The sequence below is a fragment of the Centroberyx gerrardi genome, chromosome 7, assembly GCF_048128805.1.
Source record: "Centroberyx gerrardi isolate f3 chromosome 7, fCenGer3.hap1.cur.20231027, whole genome shotgun sequence".
Taxonomy (NCBI): domain Eukaryota; kingdom Metazoa; phylum Chordata; class Actinopteri; order Beryciformes; family Berycidae; genus Centroberyx; species Centroberyx gerrardi.
The window spans coordinates 2,964,061-2,986,450 of record NC_136003.1 but is presented as its reverse complement, the minus strand read 5'-3'; the positions used below and the strand labels follow the sequence as shown (position 1 = coordinate 2,986,450).

At 41.2% G+C, this 22,390-nt stretch overlaps 1 protein-coding gene across 1 annotated transcript in view; it reads left to right on the top strand.

Annotated features, from left to right (window-relative positions):
* The window catches only part of smg1 (SMG1 nonsense mediated mRNA decay associated PI3K related kinase), a 95,740-nt gene that overhangs the window by 36,020 nt on the left and 37,330 nt on the right, over positions 1 to 22,390 (top strand). Inside the window, exons 16-33 of the mRNA XM_078284825.1 lie at positions 61 to 179; positions 328 to 415; positions 1,185 to 1,286; positions 1,787 to 1,927; positions 3,357 to 3,583; positions 6,263 to 6,462; positions 7,223 to 7,384; positions 10,022 to 10,176; positions 11,230 to 11,363; positions 12,779 to 13,093; positions 14,093 to 14,243; positions 15,122 to 15,272; positions 16,621 to 16,741; positions 18,133 to 18,366; positions 19,889 to 20,040; positions 20,564 to 20,699; positions 21,483 to 21,627; positions 22,240 to 22,378. Coding sequence (XP_078140951.1) covers positions 61 to 179; positions 328 to 415; positions 1,185 to 1,286; positions 1,787 to 1,927; positions 3,357 to 3,583; positions 6,263 to 6,462; positions 7,223 to 7,384; positions 10,022 to 10,176; positions 11,230 to 11,363; positions 12,779 to 13,093; positions 14,093 to 14,243; positions 15,122 to 15,272; positions 16,621 to 16,741; positions 18,133 to 18,366; positions 19,889 to 20,040; positions 20,564 to 20,699; positions 21,483 to 21,627; positions 22,240 to 22,378 — 2,872 coding nt within the window. The remainder of the gene's footprint in view (positions 1 to 60; positions 180 to 327; positions 416 to 1,184; positions 1,287 to 1,786; positions 1,928 to 3,356; positions 3,584 to 6,262; positions 6,463 to 7,222; positions 7,385 to 10,021; positions 10,177 to 11,229; positions 11,364 to 12,778; positions 13,094 to 14,092; positions 14,244 to 15,121; positions 15,273 to 16,620; positions 16,742 to 18,132; positions 18,367 to 19,888; positions 20,041 to 20,563; positions 20,700 to 21,482; positions 21,628 to 22,239; positions 22,379 to 22,390) is intronic.

The following is a 22,390-nucleotide window of genomic DNA, read 5'->3' as shown; positions in this document are numbered from 1 at the left end:
CCTGAAAGCCCTCTATTAGAGGTGAAGCCAGAGTGCTGAGTGTTGTGTTGCTGTGTTCAGGAAGCTGCTGCTGACCTGGGCTCAGGAAATCTCTGTTCTGATGAAGAAGTCAGACACCTACAGCCCTCTCTTCTCCCTGCCCTCCTTCAACAAGTTCTGCAAAGGCCTGCTGGCCAATGGTGAGCCTAGGACCGACACAACCAGCATTTCTAGTAGAGTAGTAGAATTTTTCGCCTGTTAAAATAGGATGGCAAAATATAATATAATAAATAAAAAATAAATGTATGCAATGTATTAACCTTTTTCCCATTTCTTTTCTCTGGACAGCCCTTAATGAAGACCCAGGTATCTGCCTTCAGACCTGCAACAGCCTCCAGGTCCTGTCTTCATCCCTGTCCACCGAGCTGCTGCAGAGGTCAGCATCACCCATACACCCACACACACACACGGTTCCATGTTTGTTGTTCCTGTGGGGAGTGATGGGAGTGAAAATCCAGAATGGTCAGACTGAATTGCATTTTCAGAGATACGATTTAAATTGCATTTTTTGTTTTGTATTGCGTGTCATTCATTGGATACAGAACACTGAAATGTATTTTTCCCCATCATATTGTAATATATATATATTACTGTAATTTGTACTTGACAACATCAGTAGAATTGCAAGAGAGAGTGGACAAGGTTCTTGGGCATGATGTTGTGGATGTCAAACAGCCGTCACATACAGTTCAGTACTTCAGAGAAATCCTACACGGACTAACCAGGAGGAACACTGTCTGTAGGGAAATAATACTTACATTGTCTTGTCTCATTTCCTTCTTTTTTTATTTTTTTTTTATTTTTTTTTTTACATTTGCTTTATTTTTCCATTCAAGAGTCAGTCATTACAAAACAAAACACATTGTACAAGATCTCACAAAGGAAGAGAATGAATGAATCAATGAATAAATAAATGTATACAAGTGAAATAAATAAGTAACAATAAGTAAGAGCCGTAAAATTGCGTTTCCAACCACCTATGGTTGTGGTTTAAATCTTACCTGAAAAGACTGGATACCATGTGAGTTTTTGGCCTGTTTAGGCTTGAGAAAAAATATCGAAAAATTTGAGCTGCCTGTCTGAACATAGCATTTCTGCCAATACAAGTTTTCGTTTAACCATATGTGTATGTCGTGGTGTATTAGGTGTGTGGATGTGTGCAGAGTCCAGCTGGTCCACTCAGCAGTGAGGGTGAGGCAGGCCTATGGCAAGCTGCTCAGAACAATCCCTCTGGATGTGGCGCTCAGGTCAGACTCACATTAACCACTATAGGGCATCTAAAATAGATCTTTTCTAGGTGCTGAATCCTTTTAGATCTTGTGTATGGCATATCCTGGATGTAAAACTGTTCAGTGAAAGTTAATGAAGTGAATAGAAATGTGCTGGAATCAAGACTATTTTACACATGGTCTTGGAATGGTCAGTTGTGTATGTTTCTATAACCCTTGTTCATTTATATCCTATGCTGTGTCCTATTTGCAACTGCATTGACCCAGTTTACCCACAGGGATAAATAGTTTAATCTAATCTATCAGATTATGGATCTAATCATGTTGGTTTATTGTCTTAACACGGTACAAACATCTCAACAATTTTAGGTTGTGAATTGAGAAGGTAATGATCTCACAGGAAATAGCTGACTAGATTCAGAACCAATGTGGATGTGATGTCTGTGTTGAATACCCATACACATCTTTTGGATTGTGTCACATTAATGGGTGGTGTGTGTGTGTGTGTTTGTCCACAGTAACCACAGCCACCCAGAGATCGGGGAGATCTCACTGGCCATCCGCCGTCACATGAGCCGAGCGCCTAGCAGCACCTTCCACCCTCAGGACTTTAGCGACCTGATTGGCTTCATCCTGTATGGAGTGCTGCACCGTGGAGGGTATATCACTGTTTTCAGGGGATTGACTGCACTATTGTTTTTACAAAGTCTGTTATCATTGCAACAAGTTAGTGTTGAGAAGAATAATGTATTTCCATCAGCGCAAGTGGGGGGGTTATTCTGAAAATATAAGCTATAGCCTGAGATACATTAGATAACTTCTCTCACAGATATTCAAATGGCTACATTGATACTGATTATTGTTTGGAGCCCCGCTACCTCGTAGCTCATCGACTAACTAGCATGAACATTCCTGCACAACATGAGAATTACAAAATTCTGTGGAGTCTACTTCTGGACAGCTCCAGTTCAGAAATTCTGTTTCTACATGTATTGTGACAAAATTCAATACTACTCAAATTTTTTAATAACCCCACTGCGACACAGAGTTCCTGGTTCCAGACAGGGAACATGAGGGAATTAAAAAAAAAAAAGGAATAATTTTACAGTAATTGTATCCTCGAAATAACCACGTCCGCGACCCCTAGAGGAAGAACTCTATTGATTTTGATGTATTTATGATTATTATTATTTTTATTATTATTTATAATTAAATTCATGTCCATGCTATTTGGACCCATATCTCACCAATGGTGCATTATATTGTATTGAAATTTGTCAAGAGAATTGTTCAGGCAATTATGGAGATTTGTATGAATTTTGCACTTTCTGTGATTATTATTAATAAAATAGCTAATTAGTTAAATTTATTATTGAGTGTTAAAAAAATAGTTAAGGTACATACCCTTTATTATTGGGGAGACAATCCCTAGAGGATTGTATCCATTCATTTTGGAGTGTTTAGGAGTAATGATAATGTAATTAACTGGTTCATTTTATTATTTGGCGAAATAAAAATAGTTGGGACATACAACCAATATAATTGGAAAGATTAACCCTGGAGTCTTATTGTGTGATTATTGAATGGCTTTTTATTACATTTGATTTAATGGGGCTTTAGAGGATTGGGGAATTTCGGGGATATACCCTTGCTGTCAGCCCCGACAGCGTCCTTGTTTATTTCTTCACTATCACTTTTCAGCTCATATAAGCTCCACATTGGCAAAGCGAGAGAATAATATTTCCATCTTGAATTCTCGCCCTGTTTACAGGACGCGTGTACCATCTTCATTTCAACTTCCTTTTTGGTTGCGATTGATAATGTATAAAAGTAGACACTCTACAGTAGCCATTTGTAAACACTCCGCTCAGGGTCACTGGCTCCAGCTTAGTGGCTTTGCTGACCCTTTGTGGGTAAGCAATTTATAACCTCAGACAGGCTCCAGGAAGCTGGTTGATGTGCCTGTACTGTAAGCAGAGAGGTTGGTCTGTTGCCAACTTGCACTAGAGTATGTGTGCATTGTGTTAATGTTGTACCAGGCTTAAGTGTTAAGAAACCTTTCTAAGCTTCATATTTACATATTCACAGCAAGGATCCGTGGCTGGAGCGTTTGTACCATAGCTGCCAACGGCTGGAGAAGCGGGACAGCCGAGGCGGTGCGGATGGCAGTGGGCTGGGCGTGGTGCCGCGGGCCCTGCTGAAGACCGAGGCGGTGCTGTGGCAGTGGGCGGTCTGGGAGGCTGCCCAGTTCACTGTGCTATCCAAGCTCCGAACGCCGCTGGGTCGAGCTCAGGACACCTTCCAGACCATCGAGGGTAAGGGAGCAGAGCCCAGGACCAGCTCTGTGCAGTTGAATCACCAATCAAAGATAGGTCATAACAGGCAAATAATCAAATATTTGTTCATGGGGATGAATGTTTTACTTGGCTTTTCTTTAACAAATGCGCTAGCGCTTTTTAGTTGCCCAGAGAGGGTCGGGGGGATACTGTATTATTGAGTGAAACTACGTTGACTTTAAAACTCCCCCTCTTAGCAAAGTACTTTGGTAGCACAGTATTGTTATAACAAAGAGATTCACTGAACAAAATATTAACTATAGTTAGAAAATCACATACTACTTCCTGGTATGTGGATTTCTGCAGTCTGCAGTAAGGAATACAAGATGAGATATAGAGATGAGATATGGCACACTGCATTTCCCTTACGCAGGGCTCTTGGTGTTTTGTGTTACATAAAGTGTGCATACTGTACTTCCCCTAAAGCACTGCACATTGCAAAAAGCACCTAGAAATATTGAGTTACGTTATTAAAATGATATTCCAAAATTAACTATGTAGGAATGAAGAAACAGCTGAGGAAGAGCTATGGCATAGACCAGCCACTAGAGGGCTTCTGGAGTCATTTTAAAGTTGCACTGAAATGCCTTTTTAGCTTTTAGACAAAATTACTCTTCTGAATTATCCCTCCTCCTGCGTTATGTCCTGCCCCAATATCCTGTTTGAACAGGAAATGCGTCACATTAAGGAAGTAAGATGGTCTGGTTTCATTGTGACTTTAAAAAACCCTCCACCTCTCTCTGGCATTGTTTTGTTAGCTACAGTTATCTTTATCAAAGTCTCACAAACTCTAGAAAATAAAGGCCAGTCTGGTTCAGTGGAAAGTAGCATGACTCATCCAGCTATTTCTACTATCCAGGAAAATGGACCTAGCCAAACACAACATTTGAACTGAGAGAATCTTTGGTGAAGGAAGTGATGCTTTTTGTCCAAAATCTGCTTTAGCCATTTGAAAATTTTGGCACACACTGAATATTTAAGTATTTGTTTAGAACACGCACAAAAGAATATTGTTATAGAATTATTTTCGATCTCCAACAGCAAGCTCTAACATCCCTGTATGTGCAGAAAAATGGCAGAAAATTGTGTTCCTTTGCTTTGACGTTTTTAGGCCTGTGAGGATTAGTCAGCATCATCAATTACATTGACTGTGTAAATTTGTTAATTTGTACATTCATGATGAAGGCCTTGTTTTGTTTTGAACATCTGTTCATTAAGCTCAAACCACTAATACTACTACTACTATACTTATTAGAATTCCAAAAAACTGACCGACAGCGGGAATATTGTCAACAGAAACTCAATAATATAGTGATTTATTCACTGTGCATAACTGAAACGATATACCAGTGTCAACTGCCATGCACCACCTCAACTAAAAATGCAATGCCAAATGCCAAGCAATATTTGCAGTGGCAACATTTTTGCTTTATTAGCTTGCTATTATTATGTAGAAAGGTGATGCTAGCTATTGCTGTTTGATCAACGGCCAAATTGCTGTTCTCAGAAACATGGTTGAAAAAGCTTTATTTAATAATTGTGTATTTTTTTTAATGCATTTTATTTAAAGGAATAGTTCACCCAAAAATAAAAATTCAGTCATTATCTACTCAGAATCAGAATCAGAATCAGGTTTATTGCCAAGTAAAGTTCACAATACAAGGAATTTGCCTTGGTATGTAGGTGCATACAATAAACATGGAGAAAAATAGGAAGTAGAAGTAAAAGAGCACAACGAGTACTGTAAGTCAAAGTCAAGAATAGCTCTTTTCTGGTGAAAGAGCTACTGGTACTGTAGCAAAACACTGAATTTACGAACAAAACAAGACAAAACAATGCGCACCAACACACCGAGGCAGCCATCCGCGGCGCCATCATAGCAGACTAGCTCACCCCATGCCAGTAGAAAATCGGGTAAAGTTTGTTAGTTGCTGGGGTCCTGTCTTCAGAGTTCAAAAAATAACGGAAAATAACCATAAATAACCATAAAATGGCTCCATGCAGCTCTTCCAGCATAATCGTCAAATTCAATAAGTGAGTACCAATATTAATGTTTGATGTCATAATAATAATGAAAAATGCCCATAATATGTGCCATTTTAACTATAAACGCTGTATATATTACACTGTGCAGAATACATACAGAACAGAAACTAAAGTGGACATCAAACTTTGATATGGGTACTCATTTGAATTTGACGATTAAATACAAAGTAATTGGTTTAAAACAGTATTTCTCGGACCAAGGGTTTATTCCTAAAATAAAAACCCAACTTCAGCTTCAGTTTTTTGACCAGATGCTGTATATGCTACCTAAAGGAGAGTTGATCATCAAGTAAAATCCCTAAGTATTTGTAGGTGGTGACGAGCTTAATTGCTTTACCTTGTCAAGTGGCAGTACTCTGATTCAATGAGATATTCTTGGAATTAGAAAAGCCAAGTTTGGTTTTCTCTGCATTCAGGACAAGCTTTAGTTGGCAGAGCTGAGCCTGTGTGATGTAAATTATAACCATCAATGCAAATGTGGTGGTGGTTGGACCAGACCCTTGTGCATGTGTTTCATTGAAGATGAAAATGGAATATTCCAAATGAAAAAGGACTGATTGCAGATGCAGTGAATTTTTCCACTTTTCACGAAGCTGTATCCCTGTGTTTCAGGTATGATCCGGAGCCTGGCTGCCCACAGCCTGAACCCGGAGCAGGACGTTGGGGCATGGGCCGGGGCCGGAGGTGATGGGGACGGTCACCACTCCAACCAGCTCCGCCTGGCTCTGCTCCTGCAGTACCTGGAGAACCTGGAGAAGCTCATGTACAATGCCTATGAGGGCTGTGCCAATGCTCTCACCACCCCGCCAAAGGTGACTGTACATACATGGGCCCATCCAGACTTCAGCATTTGCAGTGAGCTGCTGGCGCCTCCAGTAAACCAGTAAAACAAAAATTCAAAAGTACTACTGAAGGAGTGCTGACTCCAGGGAACTAAAGCTAATAGCAGTGGTGAAAATAGGTGGCAACTAGATCCCTTAAGTCATCTTTATTGGCCTATGCATTTCAGAGCTAGCTATCAACAAGCAACCAACAGTGCCCTGAAGATGTATCAAGTATGTATCAAGTTGCCGTCCTGAACCTTTTTTTCCTCATTACTATTTGCTGAATTAGATGCGTTGAGGCTTTTGGTGGTACAGTTTTTTCTAACTACACTACTGACAGGCCACCTGTGGCACAAAGGAAGTGATGCATTTTACATTTTCAGCAGCTGCAGCAGTTTGAAATATATATAAAAGAAGAACTAGCTACTTAGCATGAACAGCGATGGCCACCATAGCTGAACAGATAAATAAGAGCGCCACCCACAGAAATTCAAACTTAGTCAACACAAAATCCAAGGAAAAAGACGTCACTGTCCTGCCACTCTGTTTTTTGACAAGTGATTTCTGGGAAGTGCAATGTAAAAACACCACAGCAGTAACCACTTAACACCAAAGGTGAAGACTAAAATAAAAACAAGAATCCCGCAGAATATCACTTAAAAAGAAGGTGCACACATATTCTGTACACACACATACAAGTTTTTTTTCCAGCAGTGGCATGATAAATCCCTCCCTTCCTGCCTCTCAGGGTATCAGGACGTTCTTCTACACCAACCGTCAGACGTGTCAGGATTGGCTGACCAGGATCCGCCTGGCATTGATGAGAGTGGGTCTTCTGTCCGGCCAGCCGGCGGTTACGGTTCGCCACGGCTTTGACCTGCTTACCGAGATCAAAAACAGCAGCACCCAGGTCAGTATACATTAGCCATTGTATGAAGCTTTCAAGTGACCAGCAAGTTCAAATTTCATTATCCAAAGACTGTACGTTTTTTTGTACCCCGCCTTCCCTATAGTGGATTATCAGGCGTACTGCCTAAAGCTTATAGCCTGCATGAGTCACAGAATACGTTGCGGGAGTCATGAGTTTATTAAAAGTTTATTATAAAAGAAGACAAAGATAAGGGGAACTACGGTAGGCCACTGTGCATTTGCCACTTTTTTGCGGGTGGCGACAAAATATCAGTGTTTTAAAGAAATCATTTGGCTACAGCTACTAAGGCACACACAGTTAGCAGCCTGCCTTGTATGCAAACCACCACGATTATGACTGAAGGATAAATGAAAAATGCCCACTAAACCACCTTGCAGTTCACGTTCCTGTGTTGAGTCACAACAAAAAGCAGGATCACCAAGTTTGGGAAAAAATAATAAATCTATCAATAATAATAATAAATATATCAATAAAGGATCCTGAAAAAGGATGGCTGAAAAATTATCTAATGTACTCCATTTTAAATAGTTCCATTTGTCAAACAAATAACTAACCTGTATATATCTAAAGTACTTTGTGTCAAAGATAACATAAGTTAAAAATATAAACAGTGCTACACTGTTGTTTGTTGCTTGCTTTTGTCTATAAGGTGAAGAATAGAAATGAGACCCCTTTTACAGAGAAATCTGCTTTTCTGCCCCTCTGCCCTGCTACATCTCTCTGTGCTGTCAGTCTCACCTGTATCTTTACATCGTTACATTACAGCCTTTGACATTATTATCTACTCTGTTTTACTGCTCAGCAGCTCCTCTGGTCCAGACTGTCCTGCTCCTCCTCAGGACCAGTCCTTTTCCTTCTTTGAAAATATTTTTCAATATTAATCTGGATTGAGGGAGCAAACATTCAGAGTCAGAGTTAAAAAGTTAATATTAACGTTATCAGTCCACTCAGTGGATACTGACTAGCAGCTAGGCTATACAGCGTGCTAATCTCGGAAACTCAGCTGTATTCCGAGTAACGTTAACTGTTAGTTCTTCTTTTCGGGAATTCAGTCGGCCGTCTTCTTGGCATGGAAAAAAAATATCCCTCACGCGTGTGCAGTGGGAGGCAAACAGACGGGTCCGGTGAGAGAGCGAGAGAGAGGGAGAGACAGAGACCGAGCAACAGAGAGAGAGAGGGGGAGCAACAGAGAGAGCAAGCGAGAGAGAGCGAGAGACAGAGAAAAAGAGAGAGCGAGAGAGAGAGATCGCGTGGAGCAATTAGGGGCTGAGCGAATCAAAGCGCTACACGCAGTTCTATGATTAAATTGTGAAAAAAAATAAAATTTGTGGCGGTCAGTGCTGATATTGTGGCGGCCCGCCACAAAGTTTTCTGTGTGGGAAACCCTGGAGGGGTAGAGCGAGGGGAGATTGTCCACTAGTTAATTGATCGCGGATGGCGTCGTTCTCTCGGACGGATAAAAAAATAAAAATAAAAAATGCTAAAATGGGTCACCAAATATACTTTGGCGGCCGTGAATATACCTGGGTGGCCCACCCAAGTAAAGTCTATGTGTGGGAAACACTGGTGTTACATGAATCCGTTCTGAAGTTATATGCCTTTTTGTGATAAGCCACGCCCACTGCCACACCCCTCTTTGGCCAATCGGTGTGAAAAGTTAATCAGTGCTTCCTTGTCCCATGACCAAACTTTCCACAAAGTGTCATGCAAATCCCTTCATAACTTTTGGAGTTATGTTGCTAACAGACAGACAGACGGAACAGGGGACAGTTGGACACAACCCCCATCCTACTAAAAAGTAAAAAGAGGAAACCCCCATTAAATTAACTTTCAATTACTTTAAATTTACTTGCTAGTAGGGATAGGACATATGCTTATATCACATTACGATTTGATACGCGATATGGAGCTCATGATTCGATAGAACCACAATACAGTGTAATATAAGTTCAATGACAACAAAGTGTCCTACTTTGTTGTCATTGAACTTATATTATTATTGTGCAGGATTATGTTTTATTATTATGTTATTTCTGAGCCACAAATATTTCTAGCAATGGCATTGGCTTGATAGAATGCACACATGACATTTAAAAATGTCATTACACAGTGCAAATAATATAATTTAGATGGAGAGCTTGTGAAATTGTGATAGGCAAGCCATCTCATTTGTGATTACTACAGCAGAATAAAATGAAATAAAATGTCACGATTCATTTTTCTGGCCCACAATACAAACACACATTTTTGCGGGTTTTACTTTCAATCAATAACTATAGCAGCTGATTTTACCGATTAATGCCATTTTTACAGATAGTTGATTGGTGAGGCGGTGGGCTTTTTATATGTTTTGATCTGGTAGCCTGAACCTAACCTGCTCTGGTATGCAGCCTCTTACCATGGCAGTGTTACCCGCTTTAAATTGAGACACCGTCTTGACAACCCAGGGTTAAGCCCAGAGTTAGCTTGCTAAACCACTAATGCATCCACTCATACACCTTCTTTGCAACCTTTTGGAAGAATTGAGTATTTTGAATCCAAAATATGTGCGCATTCGTGCCTTGTGTGGATTAAACGGGCAGTAAGCGGGCAGCTGATCTCCTCTATCTCCCTCAGGGTCCAGAGCTGGAGGTTCCTCTGATGTTGCTGGTGGAGGCTCTGTGTGAGCTGCGTTGTCCTGAGGCCATTCAGGGCCTGGCAGCCTGGAGCCTCTCCACTGGTGGCAGGAGTCTGGGCTGGCTAGGCTCCGTCGCCCTGCAGGCCGAGGGACGGTAAGCAAACTGTTTTAACCAAGGGCTTTAAAACTAAAATATGAAATGAAATCATCTAAATTTATGGCCATAAAGTATTTGTCTTAAATACAGTCATTAGAGGGTTTTTTTTTTTTTTATAAAAAATTTTATTACTTTAATTGTGTTTCATTTTGATGCAACTATAAAATTAGACAGTGGCCCTGACAGATTCTTGACCTTCAATGATATTTAGTTGAGGAAGAGAGTAAGACAAATGCCATAAATTGTGTAGTTTCAACAAAACATGTGAATGTGACGGTCAGGAGTGTTTTGTTTTCTTATGTTGTGTTACATTACATTACATTACATATTACATTACACTGTGACCAACTTCCAGTCACAGTAAATTTGACCCACATCCATGTTCACTCTTATATTAAGTTGGACTTGCATCCAATTCGAAGCAGCATTAAAATGGTCTTAAATCTTTAATTTGGCTTTCTGAACCTGCAGGTAACCTGTCAGTATGTGAATAGTCAAAGTACTGAACTTTTCTGTGTGCTCTGAACTACTGAAAAATGACAAAATACTAATTACTACTATTATACTAATACTGCTAATCCAACTGGTAATATCCTATAATTTTAGTTGTTCATAATTCATATGTCTGTCAACACTACTCTCATTTTCTAATGTCATACAGATTACCAAAGGCTACGCAGGCCTTGGTAATCTGAACTTCAGTAATGGTAGTAATAGTACAGGTTTGTGTACCCATTACCTTCCCTGTAAAGTGTAACTAAGCAATGTTTATGTGGTTTATTATGTTATTTTGTTATATTCTACTGCTTTTGACCACATACCAGCATTTCATTTAAAACTATTGAAATGCTGTGATTGTTATTAACTTTAAGCAAATTTAAGCAAATTGATAACATCCACTAAATTGCATGGCTCAACTAGGAAATGAAGTATACTTTTCTCTCTCCACACAATTTTTTGACTATTGTACAGGTAAGTTCTCTATCAGATGTTAGGTTAATTTAATTGGTTCTATGGTACTGAATAATGTGTGCATGTGTGTGTGTGTAGGTTTGAGAAGGCAGCTGTGGAGTATCAGGATCAGCTGTGTGCGGTTACAGGGATGGACTGCAGCATCAAAAGCTCTGAACGTTCTCTGCTCAAACTCTCCAGCAGTACCACCAGCCCCAAACACACGAGCAACGGTCAATACCAAACACACCAAACACACACTGTCCATGTAGTCTTATCCCTAGACAACAGTTAAGTTTTGACGTGGTATGTTGCAATGTCTTTTTTGTGGGGGGTGGCCTCTACCTGTATTTCAGTCGGTAGTGTCCAGATTTAGACTTAGGAATCGAAAACGACTCAAATTGAATTGAAATTGCATTGAAACTTAAGTTAGATTAGTAGAGAAGTGGCCAGGGTGGATTCAGAGTTTAGCACTCCTATGTGGATAAAAGCGTTGGACTCAGAATAGAACCCTGGTGGACACCACAGGTAACTTGTGTCAATGGACTACCCAATAGCAGCAGAGAAAGTTCAATTGTTCAGATAGGAGGAAAGCCCGTCTAGAGCAGAACCAGTACATGCAAATATGAGGAATGATCAACACTAACATCTAGGAGAACTAAATAGCATTTTCCTGCATCAACCACTAAAAGAAAGTCATTTTGCACTTTAAGAACTGTCTGTTCCATGAAGACTCTAAAACCAAAATGAAAGTTCTTAAATAGACCATTATTGCTTATAAATGTAACTACTTGGCTGACAGTTTTTCCCAAAACATTGGACCTGAATGGCAATTTAGAGATCGGTTTGTAATTGTTTATGAGGGATATATGTATGATACAAATGAGGTTTAAGAGTAGGTTCTTAAAGCTGCACTATGCACGTTTTGCACGTTGGTGGCCCCAGATGCCAGCGAGAGGTCACTGTTTGAATTTTGAGGACTTCATTAACCAGAAATTCTGTAACGCGATGTCAGTAAACTAAATGTCTTCTTAGTGTGTGGTGGTGGTGGAGGTGGTGGAGAGGATTTTTACATTAAAATCTTGCGTAATGCAGCTTTAAGGATAGCAGGTTTCTGTGTTGTTGTTTTTTTGGGGGGTTTTTCTGATGGAGTGGCAAAATTTATTTGGGCATCTTTATTAAACCATTAAACTAAACATTGGACCCATATTTAATTATCTTCTGGAGGGAGATTGCGTTAACAATGAAAGTGAAATTGGCAGAACTGATTTACTGGCATTTTAACACTGGCTCCTTTTCACACATGACAGCTTGCCGTTACATTTACAGAACAGGCTGCATGTGTGAAAGGGACTACACACTCGTCCTTAAGACTGGTTCATGCTGTATGCGGAAACACGTAATGGAGTGCGTGCAGTGAAAATTATGTTATTGCAGCCAAAACAACTGGGCGTGAGTGAAACTTGGAACAACGCAGACAGCACCGCAGCAATTTCACTACAGCAACCATTTCTTTTTCTTGCTTTGGTGTCTCACCACTACAAAATAAAAATAAGTGCAACACTGTAATGTACTTGCAATGAACTTGTGCATTGAGCATCCCAGTACCCCTGTTTTAAAATCTTTTTGTTGGATTTCCTCTGACCAGGCGACAGCAGGAAGACTGTGTTGCTGAAGTCCAGCGAGTGTTCTCCTGAGGTGATCAACTTCCTGGCCAACAAAGCTTGTCAGTGCTATGTGGCACTCTGTGATTGGCCCTCAGTTCAGGAGTGGCAGGCCAGTGTCCATGCCCTCAAGAAAAACTCCACCAATCCAGCTAGCATCCACCTGAAGACGGACTTCAACTATATCCGGGCTCTGAGCCGGTTTGAGGACGGAGATCTGGCCGAGTGTGGAGCTCAGTTGCAGCTGTTGCCTGGAGAAGACTACAGCCTACTGAGCTCTAGCAGCAAGGATAAGCTGGGTAGGTGCATTATGGGACTCACCCCGGAAACAAAATGTTATTGAAATTTTAAATCACCAAATTAAACACAACACAAAGGAAGGTCTGGGATCGAATCTCCGCCCCGGTCCTTTCTGTGTGGAGTTGCATGTTCTCCCTGTGTTTGCGTGGGTTTCCTCCCACAGTCCATAGACATGCAGGTCAGGTGAATTGAAGACCCTAAATTGCCCATAGGGCATGAGTGTGTTTGTGTGTAGTATAGTATATGATGGTATATCAAGTATATAATCTAGCAAAATGATGTATATGAAGTAGAAAAAACAAGCACAGATCCTGTGCAGGCCCACGGCGCCATCTAGAGGCCTATTAACGAAGTGTGGATGACAGACCGACTACTTGCCTGACCTGAAAATGCCTCTTCATACTGCCGTGGGTAAACAAGCACAGATCCTGTACAGGACCACTAATGCTACTTAAATACCACAAGGTAATCATGTTACCTACCGTTAAATTTGTAGGGCAGCAGAAGATGTGTTATCAGGTTACTGTTTACAAATCCCGTTACTAACACAGGAGCAAATTGTCAAAGCCGCCCTCTGGGAAAAAAAACAATGCTGTGTCAATTGCGTTTTTTTTTTTTTTTCAGGCATTAAACATTTCACATTAATTGCAAAAACTTAACGCAAATTTTCACAGCCCTAAATGCTATATATTATTTTAGCGTTCCTTTCAAATAAAGAGCCTGCAGAGATGCTATTTCTTCATTGCTAGTAATTGGACCCTGTTCAGTGGTGCCAACGATTTACTTGGGGACACATGGATGATTTTGGTGTCTGTGTTCTTATCACTTGATCATTTTGACGAGTTTGCCTGCTCCACAAGATGAGCAAGGTTTGAACCTCAGAAGCAGCACAGTTTGTTTAATTGTATAGTTCAGTGATTTTGTTTTTCAGCCAAGATTCCCTTTTTACCCTGGACACTGTTTGTGTGTGTGTGTCTGTGTGTGTCTGTGTGTGTCAGATCTGAAGAGGCTGCTGCCTTCCATGAGTCCAGACCCATCAGAGCTCCAGAAAGCCATCGAGGTGCAGCTCCTCCGCAGCGCCGTTAGTGCCATGACAACAGCCACCACCAGCAATCACCAGCAAGAGCAGAAGACCACAGCCAATCCTGAGTTAGTTTTCAAATGGGGAAAATTTTCCCCATTCCCCATTTTTGTTTGCTTTGGATGGGTCTTTTTATATAAAGGGATACCATGACATTCTGAATTTTAGTTGGTTAGTCAGCTTAACTCTGAGGTCTTCCCAGATTCTTGAGCTCCTCACCCTGTCATGGTAATTGAGGCTAGCAACCTGTGGAGAAACCTCATTTCCGCTGGTTGTATTCGCAATCTCATTCTTTAAGTCACTACTCAGAGCTGGTGACCACAGGTGAGGGTCGGAGCAAAGATTGACCGGCAAATCGAGAGCTTTCCTTGGCTCCGCTCTCTCTTCACCATCACGGTCTGATGCAATACCCTTATTACTGCAGCTGCTGCACCTAACCGTCAGTCAACTTCATGATCTCTTTTACCCACATTTGTGACTAAGACCCCGGGATCCCTGAATTCCTCCACTTGAGTCATTTGCTCACCCTTTGGACCATTGGTTTGCACCTTTTTATGGGTGTGCGCTCTACTGCTAAACTACTTGGTCACCAGGAATTACCCAGAATTTTAATATGACAACATGTGGATATATCAGTACAGTCTTCTCACCAAGGCTGGATGTAATTTTAGTGGTTGAACAGTGGTTGCATTTTTCATGTTGTTTCATGTTGCAAAGACAGGATATTTATGGCTGTTAGAGCAGAACCCAGGACTGCCATTATGTGCGATAGAGGGTCAACTAGAGCCTGGCCTTGGAAAATGTTATTAGCATTCATCATCGAAGGCATCTCTAGTATCAAAGTTTGACTTGCTTCCTAATCTTTGAGCATGAGCATTTTTGACCCCAGTTATGTCACATTACTTCCGTTTGTACTTGGAATAAGTCATGTAATTTGATGTTGCAGTACCTTGGTGCGCTGCCTGAAGCAGACTGGCCGGATCTGCTTGGGTCCCCTCCGTCTGTCCACCCTCACCCTGTCAGATGCCCTGCCCACTCTCCCCACTCTGCAGCTACACTGCACTGCTGCCCTGGAAAACACACTCACCGGACAAGAGGTATACACAAACACATATTTGCACACTATCATACCCTGTCTCACACCAAACATGTTTCAAGCAGCGTTTCAAGAGCGCAGACATTACGTCATGCTTAACTAAAGTTACAGGGACTTGAATCCCCCACTCCCCACCACCAAAATCTCTAACCTCACGGGATGACGGGGTCACATGCAGCTTGTCCAACAAGCAAGCTGCATGTGAATTTTGTTTACAAGCCCTGGTTTGCTTGTAAGTTGCCCAATTGCCCGTGACAAGTACTTGGGCAAGTGGACTTTGCTCTGTTTGCCTGAATGGGCAGTTTTGTTTTTCATTCAGATCATTCATTGTTGTTGCTTCTGAAACAGTCCAACCTGCCCACCATGCTGATGGTCTCGCTCTACAAGGATAGAGTGTTGTTGCAATGACAAAGCTGAACGATAAAGGCCAGCACTGGACCAGACACATAGACCCTGTTAAAATGGACATTTAAAATATAGCAAGACTCAGCAAAGTGAGTATTTGGAACAAATCCACAAGCAGACAATATCTTTCCCTGCATGATGAGATCAGATTGGCTCATAGACAGTAAGGACAGGCTGTGGATTGGCTCATTCTCTCCCGTAGCACTGCACTGACTGACTCTCTGTGCATGTGATTCTTAATGGAAATTCAAACCAGGTGCCCAAGACTGGTTAGAGGTAAGAACCTCCAACCACAGTTATTACCCAAGATATAAGATATTGTAGAAGTGGCAGGAATGTAGAGACGGACAACTTCTCTCGTTGACTACACCAACTCGTGTGTCATTTATTTCAAACCACAGAGCCAGACAATTTACATCGCGCTGCCCAAAACACAACAACACTACGTCGAGCTGACGTCACTCAGAAAATACAGACTTTCTTAAAGGGACCGTGTCTCCTTAACCCTGAGAACCACACAATATAACTGCGTGTGTTAAACATACCCAAACCACAGATTATGGTGAATAATGTCCATAGAGTCCGCTACATAATCATTGTTTCAGTTGTCACACAGTGCTAAATAAGGTTGCCACTAGGCTTGGGCGGCTATTCGATAATATTGCGATATTCATGAAATATTTTTGAAACTTTGTCAAATCATTTTCTTTTTTTTTAATATGAAATTAAATATTATTCATGATTATGACTCCGTGTTCATTCATTGAAAATTAAAATTTCAAATTTGAAGTTTTTTGGAATAGGACACTCATACAGGAAACAATGTAAAAATGAAAACTGAAATAACGGCAATATTATTTTATGTTTGCAAGTACCTGAAGCCTTAGTATCAACTCCTGAAACTAGGTGTAATTACACCCCGAGTGTTGTTGTCTGCTGTGTAGGACTGTGTGATCCCTTTGTACAGCGAGGCTCTGAGCTCCTGTAAGCAGCAGGACGTCCAGCCCTGCCTCCATGCCCTCAGATACACCATCTTCCAGAGACAGCTCCTCCTCAAACTCAAAGGTAAATCTGTCAATTAATATACACATTGCAGAGTATTGTTACAATTTTCTCAGAACAATGGCTCTCAACTGGTTTGGCATCAAGACCCAAATTTATCCTTGCCTTTTAAGTCCCAATCCTTAATTAATGGGCAAGGTATGAACCAAGTTGTTCTTTAAAAAGAAAGTCAGCAAAAACATCTGGGGGGAAAAAATGTAGACATGAGCAAATTCATTCTAGAGCCAGAGCTGGTGATATATGGATATATATATATATATATATATATATATATATATATATATATGTATATATCACCAGCTCTGGCTCAAATTTATCCTTGCCTTTTAAGTCCCAATCCTTAATTAATATATATATATATATATATATATATATATATATATATATATATATATATATATATATATATATACATATATATAACACCACCGTAATTCATATTATTGAAATTAACCCCCCTCCCCCGCCAACAACCACCGTCATATTAGTGATCAGTATGTTGTTAGCATGTCCATTTATCATTTAGTAGCCTAAGTTGAACATAGAACCTCTGAATATGTGCTCTTATGGTTTTTTTTATTACAAAATAACGGTGTTCCCAGTGTAAGGCTAATAAGACAAGCCACTGATGAAGTCGGTGTGGCCTATAATGTAATAAACATATTGTCTTGTCTGGAAAGACATTTCAAACATGTGTACCAAATTTTATGCAGCTCGACCAGAAGGGTGTGCTGTGCTGTAATGACATTTCAAATTTTAAAAGGCTGTATCTCAAAGAAAGCCACGAAATGTGGTAACATGATCCAGGTATCCTAGCTTTACAAATCTGCCTTGGGATCACCCAACGCTTTTTTTTTTTTTTTTTTGACCTATCACTACCAAACTTGGTATATAGTTAAAGGGGGTTGAGTTACACTGTGGAACCATTTTCCAGCAAAATCAGATAAACAAAATAGGCGTCAACAACCAATGAACTTTACAATAGGCATGCCTTAACAAAAAAACAGAGATCATCAAGCATGTCTGCAACAGCATTCCAAATCATCTCATAATGGATGCCAAAAATGCCATAAATTTGTATCTCCTAAACTGGTTAATGGAATTACAAACATTTGGTCCCCATGTTGCATGTAAGTGTGCCTTTACACAATATAGGTCAAGCTGGTCTGAAATGCCATTAGTTCTTGAACCACGGAATCACTGCTCGGCTATATTTGTCTGTTGTTTTCATTGTCTATATTGATCCCAACGTTGCACTGGTGAGTCATGACTAGTGTTGTTTATTATATTATTATTATTGACAATTTCAGAGCTGTCCTATGTTGGATATGTGTGTGAGGAGTGGGTTCGTTCACATGACGGTCTGAAATTTTGTCATCTATACTCTGGTCCAGGTTCCTCTGCCTCCGTAGACGGCCACCTAATGGAGCTGTGTCTCACTTCTGTCAAATTTGCCCGTAAACGGGGCAACATTGCCCTGGCGACCCGCCTCCTCAGCCAGTGCAGTGACGGAGAGGGCGAAGAAGAACTGAGCCAGACCTTCAGACGTCTGACCCTAGAGGGCGCTGTTGGGGAGAAATGGGGGCCGGAGCTGGAGATAGAGAAAGCCAAAGTCCTGTGTACTGCTGGTGAGGAACAGGAGACATTCAAAGGCTGTATGCCAGCTGTGTGGGAAATTCACATTTAAAGGCAATTTTCACACGTTGGCAGCCCCAAATGGCAGTGAGAGGTAACTGCTTTGAGGACTTCAATACCCAGAAATCCTTTAACGTGATGTCAGTAAACTGCACACAGCCCCAATTGAGCAAAATCGTAATTAATTTGTGTCAGTTTCTGCGAAACCTCTCCTCAGGAAGTTCTATTTAAACATAATTAAGCTGGCTTGACGCAGGTTCCATTCACGGCAGCAACGACGTTAGCAAGTATGAGGAGCAGCTTAGTTTCCATTCAAGGTGCTGACAGCAGGGTGATTGTTACACGGTGCAGAGAAATGGCGTTTGGATGGCAGCTTTCCTCTTCTCCTCCGACTTCTCCAGGAGATGACACAAATTACACCCCATATTGTTAATTCTAGCTTTCTCTGGACGGAGGACTCGCTCACTGCTGTTTAGGAGACACTTTTGGAATTCACTTTTAAGATTCAATTCCTCACTTAACCTCACTAACTAACCCTAACCCAGAATTAAATTTTGGCAAATAGGATGCATCTGTGTCTCAATTAGTAATGATGAAGACGCCCTTCTCTATTGCAGCCCCACTTTGTGATTTAGGCTATGAGATGGCTGGATTTTTACATTAAAATCTTGCCTTGTGCAGCTTTAACATGCATTAAAAACTACAGGACTCTCACCACTATATGTTATAGATTCTCAAACATAATTAGCAGAGACCACTCATTTTTAGCCTGCACACACAGCTGGTTCAAAGAGGCTCTACACAAATGATACAACCAGAAGTGTCAGACAATTTGTAACTGGTGAGTAAAAAAAATGGATCAAAGTCTCTTTGTAACCGCAGTGAAGGTGTGAACTCTGTGCTCTACAATCAAGCTTTCATTTGGACCAATTTCAGTCTTGAGTTTGATTCCATGTAAAATCTAAAAGAATATCTGGTGGTTTGGCAAGTTACACATCAAGAACAGCAGGAAGGACAGATGATGAAACATACTGATAGAGAGCAGAGGTATGTTGAGGCATGAGGCATGTTTTTAGAGAAAATCCTTCAGATTACCTTTGAGGATCAAGTTATGGAGCTGTCCAAACAGTGATAGTCTCAAAAAGGGATCAAGTAAGATTTTCTAATAATTTGAATACATTCATTCTTTTGTGTACTTTTTGTCATTCTGTTTTTATACTGCCAAAGTGTTGGAAGGAGAACTATTGTTCATGAAACAAAATCACATCTGTAGGGAAGCAAGGAAGAACGAAAATCTGATTGAATATTTTGTGGTCATCAACAGCCAAACATGGCTAACTTTTCTCAGCCGACAAGCCTCTTGACCATCCACACATCGGCTGAGTTTCCTTAATCGCTCAACTCTATAGGAAATGAATTGCCCTCCGGTGACTTGTTGATCGTGTTGCTCACAGTGTGAATGCACAGTGATGCTGTTTCTAGTTTCCTGTAAGCAGTCCTGTCCTCTGTCCACAGGCCAGTCTATGGCAGCCATGGAGATGCTGAGCTGGGCCGCCCTGTCCTATTGCCGTCTGGGGAAGAATGAAGGCGCCGCCTGCCGTTCGCTGCTGACACTCTGCAAATGGCTGCTGGCCGACTGGAAGGACCTGACGCCTCAGCTGAAACAGGCAGGCTCAGCCACCAATACAGCTCATTAGTCGCTTTTCTTTGAGTTCTGACCACATGCAGGTCCTGAAAAAAAGTCTTGAAATGTCTTGAATATAGATAAATACAGTATTTAAAACCATACATTCTGTTTTAGAGGTCTTTTAAAATGGGATTTCTTGAATTTTAGTATTGGCAAAAATCTCAATTACCAATTTCTTCCAATTGCCTGGTATTGGATACCACTATCATTGTTTGTAGATCTTAGGATATTGCCAGTGGTTACACTAGCTAGCATAGTGACCAGTCTTCTAAACTCTACTGGCTACATAAATTCATAAAACACTTTATTTGGGGCTATCAGCATGCACTATATGCAGCACCAACCAAAATATCTAACACAGTCCAGTAATTAAGTTCTGGAAAAACATGGAAATATGTAATGGAATATGTGCAGTAATTACAAAGCTTGAACTTTCATTTACCATGTAATAAGTGTGCTTTTCCTTAGTATTGATCAGAGCTGATGGTGATGTTTTGGTCCAGGTGGTGAAGAGGTCAGGAGCAGTTAATGCATCCAGTGCTATTGGCAGCATGTCACCTCTCAGCCGCAACATTGCTGGCCTGCTGGAGCTCCCACTGGAGGACCAGGGCATCCCCCGCATCATTGCCGAGACCTCAGGTAACATTAGACACACGCAGGTACTCCCGGGCACATCTAGATACATCTAGACACATTCACACACAACTAGACCAATCTGGACATCCACACAAATCTAGAACACCTAGAAACATCTAGACACATCTGGAAATGTCTAGATACATCCATACACATGCAAACACCTACAGAAATGCCCAGACACATCCACAGACATCTAGGCTAAAGACCACCGTTTGTACCATTGCTGAAGAGATAATGAAAACTTTTGTGCACACATCCTCAAGCCATAGTAAATGGGTATTTATGAAAGCTCATGCTGCCTATTACTTAGCACTAGCTTAGAACATTTTGTTCATTGTCAGTAAAATGCCTTGGGGAAAAAATATGAACCTTTGATAGAAGACAGTAGATATTACTGTAGATGTTCATCTTGTCGATAATTAAGTCATTGATCTTAGCAGATCCAGTAAGAGGGCTCATATTACACCCATATTGGCCTCCCTCCACTGGTTGATTTCAAAATCCTGCTGATTACATACAAGGCTTGTATTTTGCTTGTATTTTCACTGTGTAGCCTGTGTCTTTTATGTTGTAACTTGTGGAACACTTTGTGACACTCATCTTGAAAGGTGCTATACAAATAAAGTTTTACTTGCTTTCTTCATAGATTGAGTTAATAGATTTGTGTATTCCTGCTGCACAGTATTTAGTAGGTAGTGTGTAGCATGAGCTTTCAGACAGCCAGTGAGTCTTGAAAGGCTTTATCCTAGCAACCATTTAACCTTGGTGTTCTTGCTTCTGCAGTGAGCGTGGGCGTTGGGGAGCCAGACTTTGTACTGGGCCAACTCTACCAGCTCTCCACCAGCCAGGCTCCAGAGATGGCCAAGTCCTGGGCAGCTCTGGCCAGCTGGGCTTACCGCTGGGGCAGGAAAGTGGTGGATAATGCCAGGTTAGTAGACACAGTGGAATACAACACTTACGCAGTGTTATGCAAGCATTGAGGGATTCAGTTATGGTTGGACTGAATTTCGGAATGGCCAAAAGTGATGTATGGAGCTTGGAGCATGTCATTCTCACAGATACAGTGGTTCCAGTATCAAAGTGGCCGTCCACCTTGACTTTTCATCACAGCAGTGGTAAAAACCATTCAATCAGGGTCATTTCTATGGCTAAATACAGCTTTTTCTGTTGAGAAGTAGAACCCCCACATGTGCAGGTTCTACTTCTCAACTGATGATCGGCACTTAACCCAGCACCCACTGTCGATGTGCGTATAGTTAGTTGTTGGCTAAATACAGCTTTTTCACGAGAGCTCAGTGGAGAATGGAAAGAATCGTGAAAGCAAATAGGCGGGTCAAAAAAAATGCAAACTGTGGTACAGTCCTACCATGTTGTCCTGGACAGGATCTCAGCAACGATCCTGATCATGATCATTTACTGCTGGATACCTAATAAACTGGCTAAACACTGTATTAAGCTTGGATGTCTTTTCTGTCTAGTCCCATCATCCCTTTTGAGCAGTATGATCCATAGTATTTCTTCTGATTTATTTCCTCTCCAGCCAAGGGGAGGGCGTGCCCCTCCTCTGTGGGGAAAAGAAGGAGATCGAGGAGCTGCTGCCAGTCTCCACCAGCGAAGAAGACAAGGACGCCATCTTCAGCATCCTTGGACAGGCCATGTGTCGGCCTGCTGGCATACAGGTAGTCTCATTT